Source organism: Solea solea, chromosome 19 (assembly GCF_958295425.1).
Source record: "Solea solea chromosome 19, fSolSol10.1, whole genome shotgun sequence".
NCBI classification, from domain to species: Eukaryota; Metazoa; Chordata; class Actinopteri; order Pleuronectiformes; family Soleidae; genus Solea; species Solea solea.
The window spans coordinates 8,912,555-8,939,575 of record NC_081152.1 but is presented as its reverse complement, the minus strand read 5'-3'; the positions used below and the strand labels follow the sequence as shown (position 1 = coordinate 8,939,575).

The 27,021-nt window shown below is 40.3% G+C and overlaps 2 protein-coding genes across 3 annotated transcripts in view; one reads left to right on the top strand and one right to left on the bottom strand.

Annotated features, from left to right (window-relative positions):
• mtrex (Mtr4 exosome RNA helicase) overlaps positions 1-12,293 on the top strand; it is a 21,924-nt gene extending 9,631 nt beyond the window's left edge. The window contains exons 15-27 of the mRNA XM_058616521.1: positions 811-936; positions 1,726-1,876; positions 2,381-2,553; positions 2,636-2,704; positions 2,778-2,903; positions 3,595-3,705; positions 3,804-3,992; positions 5,188-5,351; positions 6,659-6,764; positions 8,458-8,514; positions 8,604-8,766; positions 10,718-10,822; positions 11,655-12,293. Of these exons, the coding sequence (XP_058472504.1) occupies positions 811-936; positions 1,726-1,876; positions 2,381-2,553; positions 2,636-2,704; positions 2,778-2,903; positions 3,595-3,705; positions 3,804-3,992; positions 5,188-5,351; positions 6,659-6,764; positions 8,458-8,514; positions 8,604-8,766; positions 10,718-10,822; positions 11,655-11,707 (1,593 nt within the window). The 3' untranslated portion in view covers positions 11,708-12,293. The remainder of the gene's footprint in view (positions 1-810; positions 937-1,725; positions 1,877-2,380; positions 2,554-2,635; positions 2,705-2,777; positions 2,904-3,594; positions 3,706-3,803; positions 3,993-5,187; positions 5,352-6,658; positions 6,765-8,457; positions 8,515-8,603; positions 8,767-10,717; positions 10,823-11,654) is intronic.
• Positions 12,100-27,021, bottom strand: plpp1a (phospholipid phosphatase 1a). Of its 2 annotated transcripts, none has more exons than XM_058616522.1 (6): positions 26,811-27,021; positions 23,680-23,834; positions 20,235-20,515; positions 16,529-16,586; positions 14,159-14,335; positions 12,100-13,291 (listed from the first exon to the last, which is right to left on the bottom strand). In XM_058616522.1, the coding sequence occupies exons 1-6, from the start codon at positions 26,866-26,868 to the stop codon at positions 13,172-13,174; spliced, it is 849 nt and encodes a 282-aa protein (XP_058472505.1). In that variant the 5' UTR covers positions 26,869-27,021; the 3' UTR covers positions 12,100-13,171. The 2 variants fall into 2 exon arrangements, with proteins under 2 accessions (XP_058472505.1, XP_058472506.1); XM_058616523.1 differs by lacking the exon at positions 23,680-23,834 and adding an exon at positions 21,699-21,850.

Below are 27,021 nucleotides of genomic sequence, written 5' to 3'. Positions count from 1 at the left end.
AGTTTCTGCTGTGTAGAACTCTTCATAAACAGTGCTATCTCTTTAAAACAACCACTTAAGCATGTCAGCAGTGTGGCAGTGTCGCACATGGAGTGTTTTTTTCTTCTCTCAGGCCTTTATATGGTCTTCAAGTCCTGCAGCTTGCATTGCCACATTAACAGCCACGTCCTGCCTATGAGAGGTGGGGGCTGTGTGAGAGAGTGTGTGGAGCTGCCGTCACGTCAAATCAGCCATCATCACTACACACACACAAGCACACACATGAAGAGAATACAAGAAGCAAACTGCCCTCCAAGAGGTTCATCAGGAACATCTGGTGCTTCTGACTGCGCCAAAGCTCCACGCAGGCACTCGCACACTTTAGCACACAGCTCTCATTCCTGAAAACTCGCTGTGTTTCAAATCATGAGCAGGTTCCTCAGCATTCCGAAAATGATTATCGGATCATTTCAGCACAAAGAGTCATGTCTGCCTTTTGCTATGTTTTTTAATTTTTTTATTTTTTTTCATCTCTAGACTAGTAGATATGTGGGGATTAATCAGATCCATGTGTGATGCAGAGATTAGTCCTGAAAGAAAATCTGGTCCAGCGTTTTCCCCACAAGACGATCCCATCATCTAGATTTTTCACTGTGCGATAACAATGACAACAACTGTTTTTATCACCTACATTATTGCAATATTTTCTTTGAGCTTCTGTCTCGCTCACAAAAGAGACGGTTTTATAATGACCTCTACATTATAGTGCAGGCATAGAAAAGTATGCACTCGCTAATTTCTTAATGTTTTGTGTGTTTTCATGCGGATTAGATTACATCAGGTGAGTACATCCAGATGTCTGGACGTGCTGGGAGGAGAGGAATGGACGACAGAGGAATCGTTATTTTCATGGTGGATGAGAAGATGAGTCCGGCTGTGGGCAAACAGCTCCTCAAGGTATTTCAACATCCAGGCTCTGGGTATCATTTTAGTATACAGCATCAAGTTAGTGCTTTGTGTACATAAGGGCTTTTCATTATCGTTTTATTTGTTTACTCGATCCATTAGTTGTTTGGTGAAAATGGCAAAACATGTCAAATAATGACTCCCAGACCTCAAAATGAGGACAACAGATATTAAGTAGACTAAAGAGCAAAGAAACCAGAAAGTATCCACATTGAATAAATCCAACTTATCTGATCCATCGATCAGATAAAAATGTCGAAAATATCTAAACTATTTTAACTAATAAACGCCAACTGATGGTCAACTACCATTCGATTAATTATTGCAACCCTTGAACTTATTTAGTGGAACTAAGTGGAACTAATTTGAGTTGACTGGAGTCGTTCCCTTTGTGAATCATTCGGTGCTCAACACTTCACGACACGCAGAAAGGCAAGGGAGTCTTGGCTTTTTGAGTTTGGGTTGACACATTTATTGCTGTGTTGCTATAAATATGTTTACTGCGTGCCAGTGTGAAACTGGTTGTTGGCGCTGTCACAGTGCTAAACTCCCAGGGCGTTTTTGGAGAAAGATGAACACATATCTGCGGTTCTGCCGTTTCAGAGGTCATGTTTGCAAAATCATTCAGTTTATTTAGGGGAAGTGACTGTATTTTCTCAGACCCTCTTGGCCCTTTTACCAAATGGTAAAAACATTATGAAAACACATGTTAAACCACAAGTCTATTATTAAAATAATATATACAAATTTGTAACCTCTTATTGTTTTTATGTTGTTTAGGGATCAGCTGACCCGTTGAACAGTGCCTTCCATCTGACCTACAACATGGTGCTGAACCTGCTGCGTGTGGAGGAGATCAACCCTGAGTACATGCTGGAGAAATCCTTCTACCAGTTCCAACACTATAGAGCTTTGCCTGGTGTTGTGGAGAGTAAGCTTTCTTCCATATGTAGTTCTGTGCTCTCCAGCCTGGATGAGATAATAACATCTCGACAAACTGTTTTTGATTATCCTAATACAGTGATATATTTGAGCCACCGTAAAGACTTTTATTCCACAAGTGTTTTTGCCATTGCAAAGTGATCATTGTCAGCAGCTTTAGCTAAATTTTTTAATAATAATGAATCTGCATAATGTCTGACAGATTGTTTGGCTTAAAAAAAGCATAAATGCCTCTTAATTTTCCCACAGTCGCAACAACAGTTTGATGCAACAGTCTAGTGATCTTCACTGGGCACGATAGAGGACACATTAGATCTTAAATAATGCAGAAAATAAATTAGTGTTTGCTAGAAAAGTTCTAGGTGACTTTAATGTTGGTGGAAGTTAAAGATGCTTGAAAAAGAAAAGTATTTAGATGGAATATTCTGAAAGTGCCTTGTTATGGTTTAGTTCCAGGCTATTATTTGAATCACATTTCTGATTTTCTGTGCAGAAATAAAGAAGCTGGAAGAGCAGTACCATGCCATCGAGATACCTAACGAGGAAAGTGTCGTCACTTACTTTAAAATCAGACAGCAGCTGGCTAAACTGGGCAAAGAGATACAGGAGTTCATCAATAAACCCAAAAACTGCCTGCCCTTCTTGCAGCCTGGGCGACTTGTCAAGGTAGAGCTTCACTCACGTAAAGTCTGATGATGGGAAAACCATTACAGATGCTAACTACATGATCCCCGTTTTCCTCTAATAGGTAAGAAATGAAGACCTTGACTTTGGCTGGGGAGTTGTCGTTAACTTTTGCAAGAAGTCTAACGTGAAGGTAAGTTCTCCTGTTGTCACATGGATGAGAGGCCAGTAATATGTGGCTGTGATTAACTTGTGTATCCTTTCAGAGCGTTGCAGACTCGGATCCGCTGTATGTGGTGGAGGTCTTGCTCCACTGTAATAAGGACAGTGTAAAAGATGCTGCGACTGAGGCTGCTAAACCTGCTGCACCAGGAGAGACTGGAGAGATGCAGGTGGGTAAAGCAAACATACTGTACAAAAGCTAAATTCATTTCCACTGGTCTGTTTTAAAGATCTCAGACTGTACAACAGAAACAAAATTGTGTTTCAGTGACTCTGGAAACTAATATGCAACATTTTTGCAGTTCTATATATTATATTAGATTTTTTGAGTAGTGTACTTGTATTATCCAAAGAGTTTGCACTATTATTTGAATACATAGACATTTGTATTTCTATTCAAGGCAATAGACTGTTTCATTGTGGTCTCCTCTGCGGTCAAACCTCCTTTGAAACTAGAATGGGGACGGAAATATTCAGTACCACTTGTTAGCCAACACGTCGTCTTTTGTGTATTTTTTTCTACAGTGGAAATGTTGGTGTTTGTACAAGGATAAAATGTGGCAATTTTCAATAAGAAGGGTATATGAAATATGAGAATTAAACTGAAATTAATTAAAATTTCCAACCCAATAAAATTGTGGCAAGCGAAAACAACTGGTTGGTGGTGTGAGGAGGTATTTTGTCATTTAAATTCTGTGATGTTTATTTGAGGTTTGACTGCAATCCTTTTAGTTGTGTCATCTTATTGCTTTCTCTTCTGCTGTGGTTCACTGTCATCAATGTGGAGTATTGGTACCACTCTTTGATGTTTGGATCATTCACATAAGAGTTAGAATCATAACAACTACTACTTTTCCCCAGGTGGTTCCTGTGATGCTTCATCTTGTGACTTCCATCAGCTCTGTTCGACTTTACATCCCCAAAGACCTGAGGCCCTTTGACAACAGGCAGCTCATGCTCAAATCCATACAGGTAAAAAAAAAAAATCCATCCTGAAACAAATGTACCGCCATTCTTAGAACTCAACACATTTTGATTTATCTGAGTTGTTGTCCACTGTTGCTCCTCAGGAGGTGCAGAAGCGATTCCCAGATGGCGTTCCTCTGCTTGACCCCATAGATGACATGGGCATCAAAGACCCTGCACTGAAGAAAGTCATTCAGAAAGTGGAGGCCTTTGAGCACCGCATGTACTCCCACCCTCTGCACAGTGACCCCAACTTGGAGTCTGTATATTCTCTGTGTGAGAAGAAAGCTCTGGTGAGAAACTGCTTAATGTCAAACCCTATTCAAATTGGAACCTTTTATACAGATTACAGTTGGGCTTTGTTGCTTTTGACTTATTAATACTTTCTTTCCTGTCTATTTTTTTATCTCTGTTATTTATCGACACGTATGTTGGATATGGAACAGTGACCTTCATTTGTCTTTCTGTCAGACAGGTGGGCTTTGGCCACATGCTGTATACAGTCATACAAATGCAGGAAGACAGACAGGACATAAACATTTACAGGGCCTTGCCCTCAGTCATAGGTCAGAACGAAAACCTCATCTGATCACACTTGTGATGCAAATGGATTTAAAGTAGGGCCATAAAAAGAATAGAAATTTTAACCCTTTATCTTTTTTTATGATTGTATTCATTGTCCAAGCACAGTAAATGTTTAATAGTTGTTGATATATTTCTGTGTGAATCAAAGGACAGACGTGAGTCATGCTGCGAGCACTGCTACTGTTTAGAAAAAAAAAAAGCCCCTTACCCTTATCAGGGTAAAGAAATGAAACTATTGCCAAATATAAACATTTCTTTTGTAAAATAAAACCGTTGCTACACTTTGAAACATAGAATATTGAAGTGAATTTAATAATATACTGTACAAAATGTAGGACCCTTTACCACATAGATCACATAGACCTCAAATTAATTCTGCCTTGATCATAATTACGTCAGAACTTCACTGGGCTCGTTCTCTGCTGTTAAAGAGGATGATCTGTGCAAAACATGCAGACAGACTTTACTGATGTCCGAGGTAAACCAGACTGTGTTTGACAATTTCATAAACATTTACATCTCCTCGTGGTCTTTCTTGGCGCATGCTGCTGGCAGCAACAAGCACTTTTTATGTCTCATTTGTGTATGCGATAGATTTCTTGACAATCTGGTGCAGTCAGTGGATCTGAGACATCGGCCTTGCTTTGAGTAATGAACCGTGCCGCTAAAATCTCTTTGTAGCTGTGTTTATTTGTGTGTGTGGTGGCAACGTTTTGGCAGATAACTGGAGTATTCTACTCCTTCACAATACAATGTTAAAAAAAAAAATCACCTCATGGCCAAAACCTCTTGCAGCTTTCAGTAAAGTAAAATATTTTCTGGAAACCCTGGAATTGTCTCCAGGTTACATAAAGTGTGAGGGCTGCGTGATTTAATGGTATGTGTGTGATTTCTGTGCTCTAGATTGCAGCAGATGTTCGAACAGCGAAGAGAGAGCTGAAGAAAGCACGGACCGTCCTGCAGATGGACCAGCTCAAGTGCAGGAAGAGAGTCCTGCGACGCCTGGGCTTCGCCAGCCCCTCTGATGTGATTGAGGTGAAGGGGCGAGTTGCTTGTGAAATTAGCAGGTAAGGAAAGGACAAGAGTTTGAATAAATACAGACACAAACATAGACGGGTTATCAGAAAGCTTGGTTCTGCTATAGTCACACGTACATGAAAAATATTAGCCAAAATAACCAACTGGAAGTCAAATGAATCCAGCTGGAATTCCTCATTCCTCACTGTTGTGCTTCAAATAATGAATCCCCACCACTGTTACCAGATCAAAGGGATTGTGAAAGAAGAATTGTATCCAGGAAATGTAGCACTAAGCTAAGAAAATGTGCAGAGAAGTAAATGCATTGCTGTGAAGGTTGGATATTGATGTCTCGCTGCCTCTGTGATTAATGGACGTTATGTTGTAAAGCTGGTATCTGTAGCAAGGTTTCTATTAAAGTTGCAATGAATCCACTGCTGTTGCAAGTTTTGGGAATTGGTTCACTGAGAAATGTAGAAGTCCAGGTCACCATTGAAGGGAAAGAAGGTGAAAACTGTAGCTGCGTTTCCATTTAAATGTTCTGCACATTTTATGAAAAGAAAAATTGCATTAATGTTTTTCTGTACACTGCTGTTAGACAAATATTGGGAGTTGGATCACTGAGAGGTGTAAAATTTCAGGTAACCATAGGAGGTTGTTGAACTTAAGTGCATTTTGTAATTTAATTTCCAATCCATTACTAAAAGAAAATGTGTGTGTGCGTTTCCATCGGGAAATATTGGGAGTTAGTTCACTGAGAGGTGTTAAAGTTAATTTCACCATAGAAGGGTAAGAATGTGCAAGGTGATGACGTAAATAAAAAGCAACAATAACTGTTTACATGGTTGCCTTTCATTGCAGCATCTTGTAGAAATGTTTGTTTCTTGCACAAAGTTGAAGAATGTTGTGGTTTCCTCATCAGTACACACAAACCTTCTCTTGTCTGTTGTTTACTGATATTTTCTCTAGTCCAGTGAAATGCAGATTCTTCAGTCACATGATTTCTAAACATCAACCTCTAAAGCACTTATTCACATTTGCCCTTTTGTTGATGCACTGGGTTTTTCACCTCCCTAAAAATGTATGCACAAATTGAAAATGCTCTTAAAAGGGGGCTGATTTAAACCTAACATGCGACTCTATGACGCTATAACTTAACAACTGTACATATCCGGCGAAGTGACTCTGGATCTTGAGTTTTATTATCCGTCTAAATGTAAGTGCTGTATCTTTGGAGAAGTCTTTAACCGGAGTCGTTTCCCGTCTCTGTCACATGCCTTGACCCTGCAGTTTGAGACCAAAGTAATAAAACAACATCTAATAATAATAATTCCCTTTTCTGTGTTTATCTTTCCAGTGCGGACGAGCTCCTGTTGACAGAGATGGTGTTCAATGGTCTCTTCAACGATTTGACAGCGGAACAAGCCACGGCCCTGCTGTCCTGCTTTGTCTTCCAGGAAAATGTAGGCACAAACACACAAACACGTGCAATTCCTCTGATTTGTACAAACAGATACTAAGTCCCGACCACTAAGATAAACACTTGATTCCCCGTTCCCAAATTCCACTCCAGTGGCATTCTTGGCCTCTTTCTCGTGCTCTGCAAACAAACCAGAAACCTGAGGTTGTTTCTTTACCGAGCATGATTTTGTCTCACGTCGTGATGCCTGTGCTGTCAGTGAGGTAACCCAACATCAAACAGTTTTCTTTGGCTTTACACCAGCTCCGCCCACTGAACGCATCAAATGACAAGCAGCTGTCATGTATGCAATACAAGACTACTATGTGTGTGTGTGTTTGCTTGTATGGGTATCTTTGTGAGGACCAAAAAACATAAACTGTAGGGAGTGAGGGCTAAATTGCTTTTTGTGGGTTAAGACTTGGTTTTAGGCTTAGATTTGGGTTTAGGTTGGGGTTAGGCATTTGGTTATGATGGGTAAGGTTAGGACAAGGGATTATTATGTCTACAGGTGTCCTCACTATGACTGCTGCACAAATGTGTGTGTGTAAGTGTGTGTTCAGCTGATTTGTGTCATAAAAGAGCACCAGCTGCTCCTTGGCTCAGGATTGATGGCAAAAAACCCATTTAATTTGTTTTTGCGATTATACACAGAAGTGCTTTATTCTGGCATTTAACTCCTTTTACTTTGTCTTTTATTTAAATTAACCAAATGTGTAAACACACAAATGATTATTTGCTGCTTTTCTTTGTTATATGTGCTGATAAAGTAAATGTATGTTAGCCACATAAAACAAAGAAAATGTCTGGGTTACAGGACTTGTGACTCAGACTTGAGCATTGACTACATTTGGACTCTTGACTTTTTTTTTCCACTGTCAAATATTTCAAATTATGATGAATGCATTGATTTTAACTAGAGCAGTGCAGCTTCTCAAACGTTATGCTCCACAGAGAAACAGGACCTACTTCTAAAACAGCGACACTCGTACCTGATGTGCTGTTGAAAGGTCATTTTTTTTCCCCTGAATCCAGACATATTCGGTGTAAATGAATGTTAAAACTCACAGCGATATAAAAACAGCCCAACCAATGCTTCAGAACCAGACCCAAAACTGAGGACAATTAAGTCATGCGGTTAAGAATCAGAGAGATTGCAGTCAGTGCAGGGAAATCAGCTGATTTAACAGGAGCTGCTTTGTACACCCAGAAGTGAAGAAGTCTCTTGTGTTAGAGGTGAAACTCAAGCAAGTCCAGTTGATCACAAGCAGACTGACCAGTCTTTATGAATGATGGATTATTATCCACAATTGACAATTTTCAGTCTTATCTACAATCAAAAACTATTACAGCTGGATAGCACTGGGTAGTATTAGGTCACATAAACAATTTTCTTCCACATACTTTATGACCAATTTGACACTCTTAATTGACCATAGGTGTCAGAGTGGATGGTGGTTTGTTTCTGTGGCCCCACAGCCCTCATGTGGATGATAAAGCAGTAGAAGGTGATTGAATGAATGAATACCTCTTAAATTGAGGAAAAGTGTGGGAAGGAAGGAAACACGACTTAGACTTTGAAGCCATTGTTTTAAAAGCAGCAGGTTTCAGTGTTTGAGTTGAGGTCTGCTTATTTTTTCCACACGTCTTAAACATGCTGAAATATTTCATAATAAAGTAAACCTTCTCCCCCTCAGGCCAGTGAGATGCCAAAACTAACTGAACAGTTGGCTGCACCTCTGAGACGGATGCAGGTGAGAAAACAAAAAACTATCTCCAAACTTTTTTTTTGAAAAGTTTCATATTGGTGGATACATGTGAACCCTGCCCGTGCTGTGTTCAGGAGTGTGCAAAGCGCATAGCCAAGGTGTCGGCCGATGCCAAGCTGGAGGTGGACGAGGAGACTTATCTAAACCAGTTTAAGCCCCATCTGATGGACGTGGTCTTCGCCTGGGCGAACGGCGCCACCTTCGCTCAAATCTGCAAGATGACTGACGTCTTTGAAGGTGAGTCACTTGTTGCGACATCTAACCCGCTGCATCTGCGCCAAACTAAACCTGACCGTTGATCAGTGGTGGTAAATAATGGTATTTATTGACTATGTAATACTTCAGGGCGATGTTGAGGTACATTAAGAGTATGTAAAGTGATAAAAGATTACGGGTTAGAATCCCACTTTACCTCACGATATGAGACGTGACACATGGTCCTTAATACCAATAATATCACGATGCAACATATTAATTACACAGAACACAGAATTGTTGTAAGACAATCATATAGCAATACATCAAGATGTCTGTCTAACTGAAGACAAAAGTGCAGGATTTCTTTATTTATTCACAACATAGAGAACAATGTGCATTAAGTCCATGTTCTCCATTGTTCTCCTCTACTTAATTTGTCTTTTTCTTTAGGAATTTTAAATAACATAAAACTCCTTCTCAAAAGCTCTGCCACTAACTAAGACTCCTGTGTGGCTTTGCTCTGTTTGTATACACGCCGTAAAAGGGCTAGAGAGAAAGTAATCCATAATCCTTTACTCCATAGTTGTGTTTTATTCTCACATGTTCTCAGCCACTATTTTCTTCTAACATGCATATAAAAACTCTTCACATGCAAAGCTTCTGGGCAGCATGGTGGCGCAGTGGTTAGTAGCGGTGGTTAGTACTGTTGCCTCACAGCAAGAAGGTGCTGGGTTCAATTCTTGGTCTGGGACCTTTCTGTGTGGAGTTTGCATGTTCTCCCCATGTCTACGTGGGTTTCCCCTGGGCTCTCCAGTTTCCTCCCACCATCATAGAATGTTAGTTACATTCGGTCAGGTTGGTCTTGTGGCGGCGCGCTCAGTCGCAGCGGCTCTCTGATCAACCCTCCATCTGACCTCGACATCTCGTTGTACAATACCAGTATGATGACAATAAAGTTGCTTTCCTTTCCTTTCCTTTCTGTTTTACATGCACTGTAATTTATTCAATTATATGGTGCATCATTTCGACATGTGTAGGTCTGGGACGAAGGGATTAAAAAAAATAAACAAAGAATCCTGCACAACAGTCCTTTCCTTGACTTTCAACGGGCAAATTTAAATGAAACTCCATATATTGTTAAAGATTAAACCACATTTCCAGTGCAGACATTTCTTCTCTAAACTGCTAAGGTGGTTTCATTGTTTAAATGTTCACAGGTTAATCTCAAACCCTAGTTTGGGGATCACTGAACTAAAACACAAAAGTAACTAAACTTTAAATAAAAATGACCTCAACAAGACACTGCTGTTTACACTGTAAGTAGTAGTAGTAAGTACACTGTAGTTTTCTCTGATCGTCTGCTGTGAAGAACTGAACAAAAAAAACATTTCACCGTTTCACCTTTTTCACCGTCACATGTGCAGCCACACGTGTAAGAGTCTCACCAAGTGATTTATTATGTGCGGTTTGATTTGAACCAAGTCCATCGTTTTCCCTCGGCTTGTATCTCTTGCTCCCAACACTGACCTCATCTGTGAAATATTGGATATTGTTGTAATAAGGAAGTGATGCTGAGCTGGAAAACTGTAGACTAATAAAAGTGTTGGCAAAGGAGAGAGTTGGTGAACTTTTGAAATTTCCAAAATAATCATGTTGTTTTTTTTCTTCAATTTTCTGTCTCATCTTTCAGTTTCAATTTTGGTTGTAAAAAGGAAAAAGATTGTTTTGTCATATTTTTCGGGAACATTTCGTAAAAAAAGAATATTCACTTTAGATTCCACTTAACTGACCTCTACTCAGAGCAGAGCAGGTCAAACTAATTAAATCAAGAGTACCGCTGACGTGCAGTCTATTTTCTTTATAAGAAAAATATAAGTATTTCCAAGTAGCTTGCCGAGTGCAATTTTGGAAAAAGAGGATCCACAGGTTTTAATAAATAAGCTTCTAACACTCACTCATTACTGTCTAAATGTGTGTGTCTGTGGTGCAGGGAGCATCATCCGCTGCATGCGGCGTCTGGAGGAAGTGCTGAGACAGATGTGTTCTGCAGCCAAGGCCATCGGCAACACAGAACTGGAAAACAAGTTTGCTGAAGGTAAGAGAAATCTCACGCCAAAAACACGGTGAGTGTCACAGCAGACTCACCCCACTCCTCAGGTGAGCCTGCAGAGTCCTGGTGCTTTTCCATTATACAGCACTACTCGCCTCGACTTTACTCAGTTTGGTGTTTTCCATGACTGTAGTACCCCCTCAACGTGGGCGGGATCGCCATAGCTGCAGTGATGTTTTATATGCGACGAGCAAAGCAGTTGTTTTCGGTGTACTGAATCATTAAAATCAGTTAATTAAACATAAAGATTAGTTCTGTACTTCCTGCATGACCAGCACTACTAAAATACGGCTGAACTCTTGTCGACGTCACGTTTTAGAACCTCACCAAAACAAGCACCAGGTACTATCCCTAATGGAAAAGTGGAAAAAGAAAAATGAGTAGAGTCAAGCCGAGCCGTGCTAGAACTGTATGGTGGAAAAGCGCTATACGTCAATAGTCCAACCAATTCCAACATTCCTTTCGGTATTTCACTACCTCACTTATATTTCAGGGAACTGCAAACAGTTCCTTTACCTCAGTCATGTTTAATAGACCTGGGATTAATTCCTTACTAGCATAGCCATTATGGTTCCGCCTTCCCTCCATCAGTCCTGATGTAACATGCATCACTGTGTTACCGCAGAGACGAGTCATGTGGAAACTGACAGACTTAATCAGCGTTATATGAACTCATTTGACAATGGTTTGAATGGAACTGACATTTGTTTATGTTTTATAAGTGGATGCTTTCAAAACAGTGTTTTACACTGGTAACCTTTTATTTTTCCTTCATTCAAGATGGAATTGCTTATTTGTTGTTTGTGTTTTTTTGCAGGAATAACGAAGATCAAGAGAGACATTGTTTTTGCCGCCAGTCTCTACCTATAATGATCTGTCACAGCTTTTCATCACAGTAGCTGCTGCTCGACTGATGCCGTTCCTCACTGTTGCTCACAGGTTTCTCATGATGCAGCGTTTATTTTTTTTTTTTGTGGCTCAGATTTTGGTCCACCTTTTCACATGTGAAATTGATTTTCATTGATTAGTTGACTCTTTCCTTTCCTCATGACAACTCTATTTAAACTTAATTAGCAAAGTGGTGTCGACAGTGCAATCCAGGTGTCTTTTATAAATGAGCCTGTTTGTCTGAGGTTAAGTGTTTTTTCATTTTGATGAATGCACCTGCGTGGTTAGAATACATTGTTTATTGTTTTTATTTTTGGTTTGTTTTCACGCAAAAGGTGGTGCGTCATGACAAAAACATCCGGCGGACAAAGTAAAACAATTCATGCTTTAATTTTTATCAGACAACTTAAAACAATACATCCAAAACTTAACATGTGACTGTTCGTGGTAATAAGCATAATGTCATTTCATTATTATTTTTAGACATTTGTACATATATGTAACATTTATTTTCAATAAAAGTCTGTATGTTGTTTTTTTTAAACATACAGATTATACAAACTTACAATGTTGTTTAGTCACTTTATGTAAATAACATCAGTTCTTAGATACACAGGAAGCTGTGGTAGCAGCAGCAGCAGCAGTCTAGCAAAGGCAACACAGGACTTCACTGACCGTCGACTCTTCAACTCTCTAAGCAAACATGACATCAGTGGAGATTCCTCTCTGACTGCATGAGGTTAGACAGTTGGAGAATCGGATGTCAGTGACGTGAGTGTGGAGTCTGCAGCTTGCTGTCTGATCTAGGATCAGCTTTCAGCATGTTGTAGCTTTGAGACGCTGCTTTCTTAACAGGGCATCAAAGCCTCCACGTGCCTGAGAGCTGGGGCAGCACTAAAACTGACCCTAAATCAGAGCTTGAGACTCCGGGTCAGGAAATGCACAAAGCAGCGTTACATTCATGGATTTCCAACCTTTCTCTCCCTCCAGCAGTGGTCAGACCCTTTTAGTGAGTGCATGCAGGTAAGTCGTCCCCCACTGGCTCAGTAGATCGATGGTTCCCATTCTAACAGAACCTCTAGCCCCCCCTCAGACCTACATCTGTTTCAGTCACATTTACTTTTCTTACAAGGGTTGGACAGATTGTCTCATTACTTTTCCTGTGATGGAAATCAGTGTACAAGGCAGCAAGTAAAAAATAAAATCACAAAAGTCTTTAACAGGCCTGAGGTGTAGCTTTTTTTAAAAAAAAGTTTCTTCTGGGGGATGCACAGTCATCCAATAGCTTACTTGAAGTTTAAAAAAAATTGAAGTACTCCACACAGTAAATCCATGCAGGGTGTCGATGAGAATTTTGTGTGAGACAAAAGGCTAGAGAGCTGAGATCCTGGGTGTGCATCTGGACAGAGCAGAGGCGGCGTCTTCCTCCGTCACCTCTCACGTAGATTAGTTTGGACTCTCACAGTGGTTTCCGTTAGTCGGCGTCTCCTGCAGGGTCGTGTGGCCCAGATCCAGGTCTTTGCGGGATTCTTCTTGTGGCTTGAAGAAGTCCGATACGAAGAAGACCTGCAAGGTTACAGGTGGAGAACATTAGGTGAGTGTTTTCCTGCTTCTCCAACAAGATTTAAAAAGGTCCAGCGTGCAACATTTAGCAAACTACAAGTATGTTCTTGCTGTAAGTGTATAATTGCTTGATGTAAAGTAATAGTTTCATAATCGAATAAGCCTTATATATGTGTACTATAAATATATGTACTTTTGACAAGGACTTTGTCTTACTAAGGCTCTGCCATGTTTATACATCAACCCGTGTGTATTCAAGCAGCTAACGACATAAACAGATTAGAATGATATCCTTTCTGGTATGTGAAGGTCATCCAAGTTCCCTGATGAAGGGAGAACTCGATTTAACCCTTTAACACCGAGCGTATCGAAGACACATTTGCGTGAGCGCACTTTGCGTTACTGTAATTACGCGACAGTTTGAGCTATCGGGGAAAAAAAATCCAACAGTTTCTGAAAGCTGAGAAGGTGCAAGTCAAAGTCAATTTGTGGTCATTATGGTAATTTCACTAGCACCGTTGCAGGAAGCCAGCGAATGGTTTGTCACCAGAGAGGAGAGGGTTGGAAACATGCCTGTGCATATCTTCCATTTTTGGACTTAAACAAATGTTACTTTAAATAGGTTTTATAATTAACATGCAGTAAATGTAAATAACTGCCAGATATTGAAAGTTATTCTGGAAAAATGGGCAAAAGCACTTACTAACAGGACATTTTTAAGGCTTGGGTGTTGAAAAGGTTTTAACTGTGCATGGACATGACCTGGAAATCTTTTCAGTGCTGCCATCAAACTCAGCAAAAAGTTTAGGTATTTAAACCAAAACACTTGACTCTTCCTTCAAAGTAACATCAAGACGCAAAAACACTCACCACCAGGATAGCCATGAGGGCCCCCTGCAGGAGTCCAGTCAGCACATCGCTCCAGTGATGTTTGTAATCGGACACTCGCGACAGTCCCGTGTACACGGAGGCGGCAATCAGGAAAAACTGGATCGTGGGTCTCAGTAGCCTCGCCCACTCCACCTGGAGCCGCGCCTGCAGGTAGAGCTTGAGGGAGACACGGCACAGACACGTAAAACACCTGAGCAGTTATGTGCCAATGGTAACGGCTTTAATAAGACGTTGTGTTGCTGTGAGAGTGACTCTGTTTCTTTTGAGTCATTTACCCGACGAGCATGTTATAAGCTTTACCATTTACTTCCCCTTTTCCGAGAAGCCCCTGAAAATCAGCTGCAGGCCACAGCAAACCTCCTAAATGTCATTTGAGCTATAAATAAGGTGATTGCTATGATAACAGGAAGTGTCTATTTTTTTGTTTGTTTGATTCAGGGCCAAGCATTATTCTGATCTACTTCCTTTTCTTCCACTGAATGGAGGCGGGGGAAGAAACACCTAGAGAATGTGAAGGTAAATGTTTAAATATCGGACGGAAATATCAGTTTGGCATACTTAAATGTCCACTCTGAGCCGAGGGACTGTTGGTGCCAGGAACTTTGCCCCCCCCCCCCCGTGTCTATTTATATCTGCTGTTGCAGAATGAATCAGCAGCCAAAGATGCTTATCAGGGATGGGCAGTCAAATCTGCACTGAGCAAAAATCAGACACAAGTCACAGATACAGCAGATCACAGGGCACAAAAGTGAGGTGACCTCACAGTCGCCAAGGTCGTCAGACTCACAGTCACTTTCCTGGTCAGAGTAAGATGAGGACATCAAGCATGTGTTGAATAAACTACAATTAACAGCCCGTTACCTTAAGCTGGGGACACAACTTTCACAGTCGTTAGGGTGTTTTAAAAGACTTGGAGTTCACACTGAAAGACTGGGGGAGATCACACATGACTTGATTTGTCAAAGCCAACATATATAATGGAAAGTCTTTTAACATTCTCTTGTATTTGTTGGTTCAGTCAGTGTTTTATCTGCCAAGGACACAAATGCTCTCAGCAGCATTGTAAACATCGGCTGCAAAACCAATGGGGGTCAGGCACAGAGACCGGTGTTCAATCTGGGAAGATCGGGTGTCTAAAAAGGCCCAAAAACATCCTGGCATCTGTGTTCAAGCTTCAACCCTCAGGTTGCCAGTTTCTTTTACCCCTGAGCAGAACAATTAGGTTCTCCAAATCTTTCATATCCTCAACTAAATTTGGATCAGGGTCAATTTTTTTACTAATTGTATTAATTTTCTCTGTCCCTGTTGTCTGACACCAAATGCCTGATCTGCTGTATGTTTGTGTATGTGTGAACTGAGGATGATTGTGTATGGGAAGCTACAGATGAATTGTCCATCTGGGACCAATACAGTTTTCTGAATCTGTAACTGAACGCATCAAGCTCTCGCAAGAGTGACCATGTAGAGAGTGACAGTTTAAAAGGGTAAACAAACATCGCCATAGTTTTGACATGCCTGCTACTTCCCCAGCTTTAGCAACAACTGCAAACAAATTCTGGTTCTGACAAGTCACCACAAAATCTTCCAGTACCTGCACCTCCACACCTCACAAACTCAAACAAAAAATTGTTTTAATTTGTACAAAAAAGGACCACTACTTCTTTCAGCCCATGACTAATTAACTGTCGACTAAAGCTTCATATTTACTGGTTAGAACGTTGCATAGAACAAAATACTAAGTAGGTAATTAGCTGTAGCTATGTACGTGGGAAAGGTACAAAAACTGGCATATTTTCCACAGTTTCTTTTAAGATGAAGCGGTCACTTTCACCGTCACATAGGTGTTGCCAACCGTTCCGTAAAAAACAAGGATGTGCTCCATATTAAACAGATGTGGAGTACACTTTGTTCCTTATTTTTGATCATGAGGTCAGAGCCAAACCATGACAGATTAGTCCACTAATGAAGATTGTGTATGAGGGGGAAATAAAATCCTCCTCCAGCTGTCAGTCCCTCTCCATCTGTCTGTCATCCAACAGAAAATTGGCACTTTTAACTGGTCGTCCAGTTCACTGCGAGTCCTGTGTATCGTAGTAAAGGAGACGCGGCAAGATGTGTTTAATTTTTAAACTCATATGTGGTTGAGGGAAAGTTACACACATAGAAATACTATTTTAAACAACAAAATTGTCATGTAAAGTGCAGTATATCAGGTACATGGGACAATATATGCACTATAACTGAGTTCCTTATTTTATTATTAGGATGTTGGCAACCCCGCATTTATGATATGGCGAAATAAAAAATGTAATTTACAGTAAATATTGTACGAGTGGTGCAGGTACTTACAGCCAGGAACAGCATGCAGTACATGGAGAAAGAGGAGTGGCCCGAGTAGAAGGATAATCTGCAACAGAAAGAGAGAACCGCTGAGCACTTTGCTGCGTAATCAAATCATTTGCATTAAATAAACAAACACTGGCACATTTTAAAACATTGGTTATGTTAAAGCCCAACACCACAATTTGGAATTGATGTTCACTCGCAGGTGAGTGTGTTTGTTGCAGTGTGAGCAGGAGCATCCCCTCCATTCCCCCACTGCCTTAGTTACTTCCTGTTTATAAAAACAGTTGTTGTGCTGTCTGGACCACGTCTGCAGCAACAGCCTTGAATGTGCACACACACACGAACACACGCATTCAGTCTAATGTTACTGTGCTGGTGTATTTGGTCTGCTATTCCACTCACTCTTCATAGTGCAGAATGAGCTCAGGTTGTGTATTTCAGAGTCTAGACAGCGCTGTGGAACAACAACCTGCCGCTTGTTCCAGGAAGCAGGTTTTACTGAGCCATCCAGATAAATTTGGAAGGTAAAAAAAAAAAAAAAAATCCCACAAACGACAACTAGACCACAGAAGATGTGGAAAAATGAAAACTGCTCTTTGGGGATTTTTTTTTCCACCCACTGCCAAGTTACACAAAAGTCAATCCGCTGAAAAGTCCCCTGCAGTGTTACAGTCCCACACTCAAATCGGACTCTCCCAAATACGGACTCTCAATTTGGATCAGACCAAGTGACAGCTGGCGGTGACGTCGTCACCTAGGAGAATTTGAACCAACAATGGGCTTTGGAGCGTTGATAACAATCAGGTCGTTGTGAATGACCATTGTGAGCAACCTGGAGTTCTCCAATGACTGTAATTGACCCTTAATGGCAGTTTCTATCACACATTGGAGCAGCCCGATGATGTGGTTAGAGCACAATGAATATACACTTATTTCCTCTGTTTCCATCAAGAAGCCTCTTGAGCGAGTGGTCTTCAAGACAAAAATTCCAGTCCAGTTTCTACTGACTCAATGAGAATCTACACAGATGTCCACTATTTATATGAAGTCCTGACATTTCTCAACATGTGTGTATAGTGGAAACCAACATTCATTGTTAATACACATTGATCTGTTGATTATCTTATTGATTAATCAATATTTTCTTTTTAGCGAGAAGAGTTGTTTTTCCACACTGTGCGCATTGTTTATTCCATACGTACCTTAGGAGTAAAGGACAAGATAAGAGAAAAAAACAGTGAAGACAACATCGTAAATAAAATTAAGTGCAGGCATATTTATTAATACTGTTTGTATTGGTGAGAGCTTTTCATTAAACTTGACTACATACATCCAGAGAGCAATGATAATAAATAAAACCATTTGTAGCAGCTAATTATTACTTTAGCGTACGTTTAATTATTTAATCTCTTTAAAGAAAAATGGCTCCGCATATTGTACCCATTTTCCCCAATATCATGTGAATATTAAGTCCATCTTCAGGTTACCCTTCACATGCTCTAAAGGTCCATTGACGTGGTTTTCCTAAACCTCAAATGTCTTGTTTTGTCAACAAACCAAAGATGTTCCGTTTCTTGTTCTGTGTCTGTTTGTGGTTTCTTTGTCACTACGGAGCAAAGAAATCAGAACATCTAGTACTCTAGGACTTGTTTTTGTCTAAAAGAAAATACTGGACCTGGTGAATCATGGCAACAGAGTAAATTAAAATCCTGAACGTGGTAAACATATCTGCCAAATACCAGCATGTTAACATGTTCCTTGTTCCTTATGCTTGTGTGGGCTGAGGACAAGTGCAGCCTCTTCCCGTCTGAGTTGCACTGTTGTTTATTTTGCAAGATGATTTGAAAGACCTTGAAACAAAAACCCCAGCTGGTCCTTGCAGCAACAATGACCACGTCAGCCTCACTCATTGCATATTCATGCTTTTTATCACGAGCAAACATTTGGGAGTTCACGTGTATTCACATCTTAGGAGAGCACTTAAGTTTATCATTTACACACAAGCTCTGCGTACACATGGCCTTTCATATGATAACAAATACACACAGCTCTGACAGGAGGCCTGCTCTCTGCTGTGGAAGTTAAAAGAGGGAATCATATTACAGTAAGATGACCCAGAGCAGCCTGCCGCAACCTCGTCTCTCCTCTCCTGCTGCGTTCATTAATTCTATTAGCGACACTCGGACATCTGCAAACCAAACCTTGGGGGTTTCTTCCTCGACTCACCAGGTTTTCTCTTCTCCTGCTGTGAGACATTTGTCCCTTTTAAGCTACGGGTAAAAAGAACAGTCTGCAGAGTAGCAATAAGGTTCCAGGAAATGTCAACAATTGTGCACCACACCCCAGCATGTAACCCAGAGGGGAGCGAGAGGGGTGAGTGGGCACATTTCCACTCAGACTCAAAGGCTGCAGTTCAGAGAAAGAGGCAGGAAACAATGCACACTTTGGCCTTTCAATACAATAAGCTGACATTTAAAAAAAAAAAAAAAAACTGAAGTAGAGATGAAAGCTCCTTGTCGACCATAACTCTGAACCACTGATACAAGCTGATGTCACGACTGAGGCCTCCGCTTCTAAACCTGACGCAATTCCATGTGGTGGTAACAACATCAGAATGAGATGTGGATATCCTCTCCTCCCAATATGCTTCCTTCTGCTATGAGCCGATAAGAGGCAGATTACAATCAAAACAGAAACTCACATTTTCTATCTCCGTTGGGACGTGCTATTAAAGATTCACACTGTAACTTCCTACAAACGCTGCCTCACACTACCTTCAAACAGCAAACACAGACGATAAGGGAATAACCTGATTAAAAAAAAAAAAAAAAAAAGGGTACTACTCAAAGTCAACTCATACCAACTTTTCAACCTTTTAAATCTTTGGATACTCTGATAATGACACATTTATCTCCATTCTCTTTATGATTGTACTGAAATATTGTTTTGGTTTTCAAGACTCACACTCCTCATAGTTCCACACAAAGAGGAACATGACTTTTTCATCACTTATATTTTGCGCTGTAGCTTCCTTATTTATATATATTTTATTAAGTTTTCTCATTATATGTAAACTTGTTTTCAAAATGAGAAAATAAAGAGAGAAAAAAATGAACACAAAAGAGTTTGTGGTCCGACCCTGGCTTCTTCAGAGTGTGACGCCATTGTTGCAAATATCCAACGTGTAACAGGTTTATTGCTTGTAGCATTTAGCTAAGAAGGGAAAGGGATACAGACATAAACAGTTGCTGTGCCAAAATGGTAAAATAACTATATAATCATACACAAGTTGTTCATTGACACATTTTAACTACCACCCTTTGTGCCTCACACCGTGACTGTTGCATAACAATGCAGGTGTGGGAGGTGTAGGGCTTTCATTCTGGCACATTTTGTGTGTTTTCTGTTAAGCGACAAAACACAACTTTGGAGTGGATCAAGTTCAAATCTGAAACGGCAACATCCAATAGGTCTGACGGACTTATTGTTTTGATTAAACATCCCATTGTTTTGTCTTTAAAACTAAAATCACCTCCCAGTAGCACAGAAAAGCAGCCTGTTGGAGTCTATCATATAAAGCTCTTGTTGTTGCATATTGAGCTCAGTGATTTGTTGATTCTAGTACAGTAGTAGCAGTAGTGCAGGAGCACATAGAGAGAATTCAGTATTAAAATCAACTTGAAACAATTAAAGGAGGAACGAAACCCACCTGCCCTCATTGACCATCGTCGCGTCCCCAGTGCAGGTGAAGTCTTCGATATAAGCCACTCCCGAACAGTTGATTTCTCTCCAATCGGGCCTGCAGATGTCCAGGAAGTGCGGCCTGAGTCGGCCAATCGAATACTTTGCTATGTCGGTCAGAGATTGGCTCATGGCGGCACCGAAGAGGAAGGTGCCGATGGCTTTGTAAACAGAGGCAATGTAGCTGCCAAAGGACGACTTGGATTTGATGCGATTTAGATAAACTAAAAGGCACTCGCCAAGGATCATCTGTGAAGAGGGAGGAAGAGATACCGAGTGAGAGATATCAGACACATGGAAATGTTAAACAGATACAAAGTGAACAAAACCTACGACACCAGAGCCAGCAATATTCCCCAATAAAATACAATAAATGACAACATCTCATATTTCTAAATGATTAACATCAGCTACAATGTGGTCATCGTAAGCACAGCCCAATTGTTTTAATAAAAGAAAAATCATCCTAACAGCACAGTTTGATTAAACAAACCTGTGCTGGTAAGTGGATTTTTTTTTGTTTTCTTTTGGACAAAGCGAGGCATCCACTACATAAAGATTCATTATTTATGACATGAATGTGGCGTCATGCCTTTCTCCTAAATCTGGGAAAGAAAGCATAATTAATTAACATTTCAACCTATTGGGTCTCTCTTAGATATTGATTATATGGAAATGAACAAACACAGGAGGAAGTCCACTTCAAATACATAATTTGTGATCTAGTCATTCAAAATCTTTAGATTGTTTTGGTGTAATTTTGAGCTTGTAGGTTCATAGTGATGCGTGATACATCGGAGGAAACGAGTTATTAATTCCCGTTGTTTAAAATGGTCGTGGTTCAGGTGCATGAGAGTGCGTTTGTTTCGCTTCTGCTCTGCCTTCAGTATCTTTTAACAACTTGTGCTGATGGGTCGCAGAACATTTAAGGTTACTTTAACTTAGAGCAGCATATACATATCAAGATTTTCACAAAGGAAGTTGGATTTTAGATTTATATATTCAGCAATCTTGTCTCTTTTGCTGCTTATTGGATGGATCGAGTTTGTATTCTGGACATTTTCAGTGCCATTCTTTTGAAACAGATCGTGATCATTAGGTCACTGCTTGTGTCTTGGGCCACATCAAGAATTAACTTAACATTAATCGTGGTAATGGTGGGTATTTTTTAAATAAATGCATCACATCTCTGTGTCATTGTGAGTTTTTGTTGTCGTTAGGAAATTAAACTACAGTTAATGCGAGTGGCGGCAGATGCAAGCAATTAAAACACATACATCAGAGAATCATGTAAACACAAGTAATGGCACAGTATGAGAGAAAATAGAGAAGTTAAAAGGTGTAGTATTGGGTCAGCGTAAGCTGCAAATACAGACGTAAATTTAGTATCGAAGACAAAACCGTTTGCAGGTAACAAAACGGATGCACTTACAGTGAGCACTGTGACGGGAATCATAACACCTCCTAACAACTGATAGGAAATGGTGTCCTCTTTATGCGGGTACTTGATTGTATCGTCATTACAGAAAAAGCCCCGGCGGAAAGGACTGTGTTGCAAATTGAGTATGGCAAACGGGAGTCCAGCTAGCAGAGAGGCAATGAGAGAAAGAAACAAGCAAAAGAAATGTGTGTTATAAAAGACCCATGATGCAACAGTGTTTGTGGCTATGCAAAGCAGAGGAGAAGCCCACGTGTGAGTTTCAGACCCACTGTGTTATTTCCTCCACATCCTCAGTGTGCAGGTGTTAATGGTCAAAGTGTTAAAACGCTGGTAAAGAGTGAATGTTAATAAAGCAAAGTCAAAATGACATTTCTGAGCAAGGTATTGAAAAGTGAAGCACATGTTGTTTTCCCTCTGAGAGACTGTGATGGAGTTTTTTTTTTTTTTTTTTTACTTTTTTCCTGGGGATGTCTCTCCAACAGACCTACAGGAAGCCGAAGCTGTCAGCATGTGAGAAGAAGCAGTGGTTCCCTACGTGACTCACACGATCACGTTTGACAATCGGCGTTCCTTCGTCCCTTTTCCCATTAGCAAAAACTTTCCCTCTCACGGTAACCGACTTGTGATAAATTCCCACATACGTTCAAAAGGCAGTGACATAAAAACCAAGTGAAAGTGTTAAGAGATCGAGGTTATGAACACCGGTGATACATAGATGAGGGTTGGAAAAATTAAATCATTGATTAAACAACAGCAAAAAATAGAAATCAAACCCACACAGAGATGCAAAAGCACCAGCAGCACTTTCTCTGAAAACAATCGCTCTGGTCCAGAAGAGCATTCCAGCTATTTTAAGGAACAGAAGGACAAAGAGCGCATGCTGCACATCTGTTGTACTAATCAGCAACAGCAAAAAGAGGTCAACATTAAAAAAAACTTAAATACTCAAACTTGCCTCGTGTCATTTATATTTTTTCATTAATAGAATCATTTGTGCGTTTGTATATTTTGGATGGATTGTTCATGAACAGTAACAAAAATTGCTCAGTAGCTAAATATTGACATTGGGGTGGACTGAGAGACGATTAAAATCCCCATTACATTTTATAATGATGAGAATAAATAAAGTAATATAAAGAAATGCTTTATTCAAAGACTGTTACACTTGTGTGTATGCAAGAGACGTTATTCGTTTCAGCTGTTTGAAAGTGGACATCCTCCTCTGTCTTTAGTTGAAAAGAACTAAACATCAGATGGAGAATCAGTGTTTGGTTTCACTGAGACAAAATGCTGCCATCGTACAAATTAAAGGTCCAGTGTGTTACCTTTAGGAGGGTATTACTACCCATAGTTATATTTGTATAATTCTATACCTGCTTTAAAATGTAAATCCTGTGGTTTTCAGAGCCTTAGAATTGGACTTAAATGTAGTTTAGGCAAAAGGCCTTAGCGTTAGGGCGCCCACTATCTTGCACCGCCATGTTTTTACAGCAGCTCTGAAAATCAAAAAGTGGAAGCTTACTCCACAAACAAATAAGAAAAACGTAATTTCTAGTACGCAAAGCCACCATAGTTTCCCTATGTGCTTGGGAAAGGGAGGGGTGAGCAGAGGAGTCCTCCATTTTTACAATTAATAGTCTCACCCATCCATCCACTTTCTACCCTCTACCGGTCTCACCATCCTATGCAATTGATTCTCACACCCTGGACCTTCAAGTGACGTGTAGCATCCAACAGGAAGCTGGTTATTCTGAATGATCCTCCGATCAGGCTCTGGAAAAGTACTAGCTCTTTAATGCACTGGTCTTGCTGGCTCTGTTCGTCTTTAGAGACTTTTCTTGATGAAAGAAAAACATGTGTAACTGAGAGCAATAACGTCAGCTTTGCACGTAGGTGAGCTGAGCCACCAACGTGACAGCATTACTGCACCCAGTTACACCTGTAGTTGTTGATGTGAGCATCTCCTACTTACGCAGCTAATGGGCAGGGCGAAGCCCACAGTGTAGAGCACTGTGGAGGTTATAGTGCTGTGGTGGAAAGGGTACTTGATGCTGTCGTCGTTACAGAAAAAGCCCCTCTGGTAGGGACGGATCTTACCCAGGTTAAAGGCTGCCAGAGGCAGACCTCCTGTGGACAGAGATCAGGGGGAGTTACCACAAGAAGTCAGAGGTACAGAGAAACACTGCGGAGATGGAGAAGGTGCTGAAAGAACAAAAAAGTTGAGGAAGGGGAATTGACTAACTACAGAAAGCAAATTATCTTCTCTGTTATTATGACCACAACTTTTTTTTTTACTGCTAATAACCTAAGTGAAGAAACTAAAACCAGCAATGTGTTCACCCATACCTCATTACATTACAACACAAAACACTCTTAAGAATTTATTATGTTGCTCCAAAGAATTGTAAAGTTGTGTTTTTGGTTTTTTTCCTGGAGCCTCGACTCAGCTGTGAAAGGAGCGGAGTGTGGTCACAATCTTACCCTCCCTACAGATAAAATACCATAAAGATAACAGATTGTGCTGATTAGTAAGTCCAAAGTCTCATTGTAGCATTACAGTTCTCAGTTCTCTGGCTGTTTGGCCCGATTAGCAACATTGACGCGAGGATAAGAAGTCTTTTATCCTTTCTGGCAAAATGAGGGGCCGTCGCTGAGCTAACAAGTCTAATAAAAAGGGAGAGAAGACTTGAGTCTACACGCAGCAAAGATGCTCCTTTACCCACAAACTGCTTCTATCTCACTTTCGTTTTGGTATTTTTGTTCTGCCCTTTCTGCAGCTGTTCACACCGTCAGCTGTGCCACCCTGAGCTGAATGGCTACAGCAGCTGGACGATGGGACAGAAACACATGCAAAACCCCACCTCCCCCACACGCTTTCTATTTTGTTCTCGTCTCCTTCACCCAAGGGCTAACTGGCGCACACACACACAGCAACAGGACATAATACATTTTTCCATTAAATATTTAACTATGCTTCATTTGCAGCCTGTAGCGTTCTCAGTACCTGCTTGTTTTACAAGTCAAAAAACAAATAAAAATCTCTCAGTTCTCATACGTATAAAGATGTGGTCATATTACACGTATATGAGTGTTTGGTAACATTGCTGCTAACGGACTCAGTGTGGAGGCTCTCACAGATGATAACAATTTAACGGTGTGTGTGCATGTGCGTGTGCGTGTGTCAGCAGAATAATCAACTTGGCTTCAGTCATCAGTCAAACCAACACACTGAGATCGTACAGTCATTCTGCTTCTCACTCTACATGTAGCACATGTAGCCTTGGGAGTTTATCACCCGGTCAAAGTCCCTCCACACATAAAATAACAGTCATAATAATGGGTTTTGTTTTGTTTTTTCGGAAATAAATCTCAGTTCAAAGACAGTTTGGAGGCTAATTATGGTCCAATGTGCAACGTGGGTAAGTGTAATATTAAACCTTGAAGTATCTGGTGCACATGTGTGATGTATTTGACTGGATAATTGAACCTACTGTGTTCAAACCATGTCAACAAATGACTGAATTGCCCATGCATAGTATTGCAAAACAGTATGTCATGAAAATATGTGCAGGGGATCTTTAAAATATTATTTTTTCATAATCCTATGGTGATAAGCACCTTTCATGCATATTGTAGTCTGTGCAAGGGAAGCTATAATTCAGTGAGTCACGGTACATATCAATTATCTATGATCAGCCTGAGAGTAAAGGTATATGCCGACATAGCAGAAAAGAACCAGGAGTGCCTTGTTGACGCCACAGTCATTCCTATAATCAAATATAAACACTTTAGAATGGACTGAGAAAAATGAGTTTTGATTCTAACTGAAGATGACACAGGTTCAGTTCTTCAACACACAGGGAAGGTGAGGGATGTTCAGCTGCAACTTCACCAATAAATGTTGCAGAATTTTATACACTGTATTTGTTAAGGGAGTAGAAAACCAGTTAACACTCATGCATAAGTTAACAAACTTTGAATATTTCAGTGAATGAAACATGAGTCAGAATTTGTCACTTTCTTGAAGAAGAAAAAAAGTCTCAAATATTTGCTGCTTGCATGATCTCATAGTTACGTCACCTCCATCTCCAAAAGTGATAGTTAGTACAAGTCATAATCTTTTCATTTTGGCCAGTCACGCAGACAAAACACAGCATTTGAATTCATCCTGTTAAGGTTCAGGACCTTTTGTCACAATCTTCTAACATTTATTAAAGCAGAAAGTAATGAAAATAATTGTTAGCTGCAATATGAATCCATGTTTACATGTACTCCAGCAAGAATATTATATAAAATACAATACCTTTGTCTTTTTTGAATAGGTAAACAAACTGTAGGTGAGTCAAAACAACAACACAATCAAAAACTTGATTAAAGATGGTAGCGCTGGGTGATACCACTTTTTCAATACTGGTCAGTACTGGTCAGTCCAACGTATTTTTTCTACATCTCAAGTAAGTCATTAACCACAGACATGATCTGATGTTACAACTGTCCATTTAAAAGACAAGACTTTGCTCACATGATGGCAGCACACACCTCTTAACAACATGTTTCTGTACTTAGTGAAGAATTTACGAGATACAAAGGATTTAATGAGCATATTGGATGTTTCCTTTTGCTTATACCAACACTGAGTCCTCCAATATTTGGTTTAATATTGCTGATCCTGATTTATTACTACAACATTGTACTTATTGTATTTTCTGCATTAGTAGAACATGTTCCCATCAACAACACAGTACTACTAACCCTGCATGTCCTGGGAACATCTTCAGTCGTTGTGAAAGCAGTGAGTGGCAGTAATTAGCAAACAATGGAAACAAAGACAATGGGTTTCTTCACTGTTTTTGGTCAAATAAATCAATAGCAAGCAAGTTACTCAGCATACACATTGATTATTGATTGATTACCTGTAACAGGCTAAAATAAACACAGTAGATTTTCAATATCACACACTCGTGCAGGGTGAACATTCACCACTCCCTTCATGTGATGACTGTTACAATCCGAACATGAGGATTATTGTATCAGTACACAAATCTGATTATATCAACAATAGCAACAACGACAGCAGCAGGCAAGAGGCGTTTAAATACATACCTAGGATGAGACAGGCTATGTCGAGCAGGACAAAAGGGAGTCCTCTGGTCTCAAACATGTTTGCTCTTGTCTGTCTCTGAGTCGAGTCCCTGGCTTGTAGTGGTGGGTGCGTCCTCCCTGTGATAAAAACCGGCGGTGGGGGTGGAGGAGTGGAGAAGAGGAGCTGCTCCTACTTGGGACGTCGCTGACCGCTGGTTCCGACAGAGAGAAA